This window comes from Electrophorus electricus, chromosome 13 (genome assembly GCF_013358815.1).
Source record: "Electrophorus electricus isolate fEleEle1 chromosome 13, fEleEle1.pri, whole genome shotgun sequence".
In the NCBI taxonomy this organism is placed as follows: domain Eukaryota; kingdom Metazoa; phylum Chordata; class Actinopteri; order Gymnotiformes; family Gymnotidae; genus Electrophorus; species Electrophorus electricus.
Window position 1 is genome coordinate 12,498,071 of NC_049547.1, and position 5,000 is coordinate 12,503,070.

Genomic DNA, 5,000 nt, shown 5'->3' on the forward strand with positions numbered 1-5,000 from the left:
AAAAACCCCATAAAGCTGTTTCTGTACGTCTCATTCAGGTCTTTGAGGGCGAAGCTCAGTCAGTGCTCAGTACGATAGTGTGGCGGGCCGGCGCGCGTCTCCTCACCGGCCGCACAGGGCAGGGCCTGAGTGCTGTCGTGTCTGGCCCCCGTGCGCTAACACTGAGGGCAGAGAGGTTGTAGCCGGGATATGCAGGCAGGGGCTCGCCACACCATCTTCTGAGGGATTAGCCTATGAGGCCAGCCAGGGCGTTTGAGCCCTCCCAGTTGTGAAGCGAGACTTGCGCGGAGGCTGCAGACAGGCTGGCAAGACAGCCAATGACGCAAGATGTACCTACGTTACCTCATCAGGCACGGGGGGGGGCGGGCGGGAGGGGTGTAAGGTCGCCTCTGCTCCGCCCCTATTTTAATAAGTCACCTATTACACTCTGGTCAGCCTTCTCATTAGCTACTATATCTGTTTGGTCCTTTGTAAGTGAGCGAGGGAGGGAGAGAGGGAGGGAGAGAGGGAGGGAGAGAGGGAGGGAGAGAGAGAGTAGGTAAAAATAGAAAGCAGCTCTCTGCCCTCCTCATTGTTAGTAGTGATCCACAGAGGCAGCAGTGATGAGCTGACTGGGCAGCAGGGAAACGGCCCAGCGCCTGCACGCTAGGCATCAGGGTTCACTTCCTTCCTGTTAGTCTCCCTCTTCTTCCCTGTCTCTCTCCCTCTCTCCTTCTCTCTATTTGTTCGTCTGACACTGGGGAGAGGGCATGGAGTGTCTGGCAGCCACTCCAGGAGAGCAGGGCAGTGAGCAGAGGCAGGTCGCACCGCACATGATGCTGGGACATAAAAGGATGCAGTCAGGCCTCATTTAGCCCAGAGTGACAGAATGCCACACGGACTCAGGGCAGGACAGCCACAGGTGCAGCGTCCCGTGGTCTCGCCCCGCCTTCATCTGCAGTCCTCCCTGGCAGTGTGTGCGCCTCCCTCCAGTGAGCCCCGGCAGGTTAACAGGTATAGCTGCACTGAAGACAGACCGGCCGCCTCTGCCGCACAGGTGGCGAGGATGCTGTCTCACGCCCGCAGTCATGCTGGACTGGTGTTTGAGGAGCTATTAACGCCCCACCTTTCCACACCCATCAGCAAGCCGCGGTGGACTTTAACCTGCAATATCAGTCACTGAGCTGGAGGCGTGTCCTACAGTCTCTCTCTCTCTCTCTCTCTCTCTCTCTCTCTCTCTCTTTCTCTCTCTTTTGGCAGGTGGGGACAGACATTAAGAAGAGTAGGGTAACACTGGGTGCTTAGTAAGCATGTAAAGGCAGACGGATGGCCATACGCCTTCAAACGCGCTCAACGTCCACAGCCCACAGATCTGCGTGAGGGCGGCGGGAGGGGAGAAGTGAAAGAGAGAGGGAGATGCGCCGCGGGCTGATGTGCGCACAGAGCGCCCTTGTGCCCTTGTGCCGTTCTCCAGGTCTGATTGGGCCTCAGGACAAAGGCGTGATTCAGCACATCGTCCCCTCAGGGACGAGTGGAAACTGAAGACGATGGTTTGCCCCCCCTGTCTGTCTCTCTCTCTGTCTCTCGTCTCTTACTCTCTCTCTCTCTCTCTCTTCTCTCTTACTCGCTCTCTCTCTCTCGCTATCTTCCCCTGCGCTGCCGGATAGATACACACCAGCGCCCAGTATCAAAGGGAGGCTGTCCACAATGCCCGTGTAGGGGAGGAATTTGGGGCCCTTTCGGCCTATCAACAGGAATTTCATATGGCAGAGGTCTGTCATATCCTGATCTGTCCACCGCCTCCAGCAGGACAAGAAGACACCAGAGGAGAAAGGAGCCTGCCTGAACAAAGGCACATTTAACTCACTGTCCTGACCTGACTGGTTAAAAAAAAGAAAACGGAAAAGAAGAGCAGCATGCTGTCTGTGGCTCATCTTTCGGAGCCTGCGAAAAGCACCAGAAACCTGCTGCTGTTTGGCCAAGCTATCTGGCCCTGGGCAGCGTGCAGCGTGCAGCGTGCAGCCAGCCCGCGGCCAGGCCGGCCTTCAACCTGTGCTGGGTTACGCCTTCTGCGGCGTTCCAGGGAGAGTCCTGCGTCCTGCCGTCCTGCCGTCCTGCCAGATCTCTCTCTCTCTCCTCTCTCTCTCTCTCTCTCTCTCTCTCTCTCTCTCTCTCTCTCTCTCTCTCTCTCTCTCTCTCTCTCTCTCTCTCTCTCTCTCTCTCTCTCTCTCTCTCTCTCTCTCTCTGGAACGACGAGACTTCCCTGCGCCGCACTCCTGCCGCCTCTTCAGAAGGAGCCCCAGCAGCTCAAGCTGGGTTTAAGATTTCAAGACCTAGAAAGACTACAGCGCTATCTTTTTCTTTCTCTTTCTATTTCAAAGCGCTTTCTCTCTCTCTCTCTCTCTCTGTCTGTCTGTCAGTCTGTCGGTCTGTCTCTCTCTCTCTCTCTCTCTCTCTCTCTCTCTCTCTCTCTCACCCCAGTCGCTCTCAGGTTAGCAGTCTATTTCTGCATTAATCACCATGACACAGGCAAGGCAACTCAATTTTCTGCTCCTGTAGGTAAGGTGCGCCAATGTGCCGAAACGGCAGCGAGAGGCATGAAACAGCCAAGCGGGGGCTAATCTTTGGTTACTGGTGTAATTGAAATGCTATCCACACTGTAGGGTGCATTAAAGGCAGATAACAGCGGTTCCTGTGGCCAATTTAAGTAGCTTGACTTCCCCAGGAAAAAAAAAAATTGCCTGTCAGATAAGGCGGACAGACCAGGCTAATTCTCCAGACATGTCTCTCATTGTGATCCAGGAAAAATGAAGGGAGAGGAAAAAAAAGAATCACAGAACCAAAAAATCAATTGACCCTCGGGTGTCTCCTGAGCCTGCGAGCCAGATAAACCTAAAAGCTTGGTTAATGTCAGCCTGCCTGTACCCAGCAGATAGAGCACTTTGTAAATGAACCGGCTTTGATAAATATATTAAGAAAAGCTGTGAATAAAAGGCAGAGACTTCTCATTTGTAAATAGAACCCCCGCTACATGGAATTAGAATGATAAAATGGGGTTCCATGTAATTAAGTTTGTATAAGACCTGAAATCCGTGCAAATACCTCCCCGGAATTCTGAAAAGAAGCTGTCAGTTCAATTAATCTGAACATCACCCGAGAATGTAGCGAACAACATTAAGCTAGCGATAAAACCGGCACGAGCATTTTGATAAGTAATTCCTGTATCATTTCTTTGCTTCTGTGATCATTTTTATTTAATCCACACCCCCAGTTATGTGCTGAGCCATCTACAAAGGCCCTGCTGGCCAGGCTATCAGAGCCTTAATCCACCATATAGCATGTGTAAAGGGGGGGGGATCCCCGCTAGTCATGGTGGATGGAAGAAGCAGGATCACTGTTGGGGGGGGGGTTGGGGGGGGGGGTTAGGGGCAGGGGCGTAAGATCTTCCATTTTTCATTAAATATATCAAAGTGAATGAATGTATATCAAACAGAGAGCAGTCCTAAACACTTCACTGATAAAGAGCTCACATCCTGCTAGCTTCTATGCTGTAGCTAGCTAGAGAGGTTGGGGTTCGGGAGGGCGTTGGGGGGAGCCCCCAGTAAATAAGTAAATAAATGACAGTAAATGTGACAGTAAATAAATGCTTTTCACCCTTTCTAAGCAGTAGCAGCCTTGGGGAGGTGAAGGAAGAGCCCTGAAAGGCAGGAGCGCTCTGCTGGTGATGGAGATGGCGGCGTGAAGGCTGGACTCACCAGTTGTTTACTTGTAAGATGGTGAGGCCTGTGTCCTGGGCTAGCTGCTTTTTCTGTTCCTCTGAAGGGTACGGATGCTGGAAAAGAAGCAAGGAGAAGGGCGTCATTCATTTGGGCCCAGCGCTCCGCTCAGGTGGTGACGGCGAGGCTGTGGTGAGCGCGGTGTGCAGCGCGCAGTTTGTCGGCTAAGGTTTCTCTGACAGAATGGTGAGCAAGTCTAGTCATGACATCCACCCTAGTTTAATACTCATGTACACTGTCTCCCTCACGCACACACACAAACACACACACACACACACACACAAATACATACACTTAAACCTGCTAGGGGCAGTAAAACAAGTTTGTCAGTGCCAGCAACCCTGCCCTGCGCCCGACAGCTAAACACAACTCTACGCACACTGCACGCCTACACATTTACAGTTCCACTGTTTCTTGTCACTGCGGTTGCTGTTTTATGCGGCGCTCTGCTCGCTACTTCCTCTGAGCTCCCCTGCCGAAATAAGCCTGGATCGAAGAAACCAGGAGAGCGAAGAAACCTTCCCTTCACAAACCTCTACGCCAGGGAGGCGCACGAGGCCAACTTCCCATGCCTGGTGTCCATTCATCCCCGGCTGCTGAAGGCTAGCCAAAAACGCTAAAGGAAGACATCTCTGCGGAAAAGGCCTCCCACTGCCAGAAGTCCTACCTGAAAATGTAATTCCCTAGCCAGGGATGCAATGATACTATTTGTGTCAGCTTCAATATGCTGAACACGAGATGACAGAAATGACAGTGCTTGGATTCCGTGTCGTCTCTAGCCTGCGTCTGCTGCAGAGCATGACAAAACAACAGAGATCTGTGGTAACCGATGTCTTTAAGAGCCCGATTAGTAATCAGGACTCAAACCAATGGAACACACACACACACAAACACACACAGACACACAGGTGAGCACTCACATTCATACACACTTTGGATGTGAGTGTGGGTGCAAGTTACATTTTTAATGGTGAATAATGGGAAGATACCAGGCTCTCTCTCAAAAAGGATGTGCCAAAGACTTCATGAACAATTTCTTAATACTATTATAAATCCTCCAAATGTCTACGTGTACTATGACTCTGGTCTGTTAGAGAAATGACCCCATACGTGAAGGTGCACTAATGAGGGAACAGTCCAGGCTGTGCTGTCTGATAGCAGCTCTTTAATGAAAGGATGGGGAAAAAAAATAACACACAAGCCTGAGATCCAACAAATGTTTAAAAGAAGCCCCCAAAAGGAGGA

At 51.6% G+C, this 5,000-nt stretch overlaps 1 protein-coding gene across 6 annotated transcripts in view; it reads right to left on the reverse strand.

The window, feature by feature from the left end:
• The window catches only part of meis2a (Meis homeobox 2a), a 74,871-nt gene that overhangs the window by 20,084 nt on the left and 49,787 nt on the right, over positions 1 to 5,000 (reverse strand). For all 6 annotated transcript variants that reach the window (XM_027011592.2, XM_027011591.2, XM_035532625.1 and 3 more), the window contains exon 9: positions 3,735 to 3,811. In XM_027011592.2, coding sequence (XP_026867393.2) covers positions 3,735 to 3,811 — 77 coding nt within the window. The remainder of the gene's footprint in view (positions 1 to 3,734; positions 3,812 to 5,000) is intronic.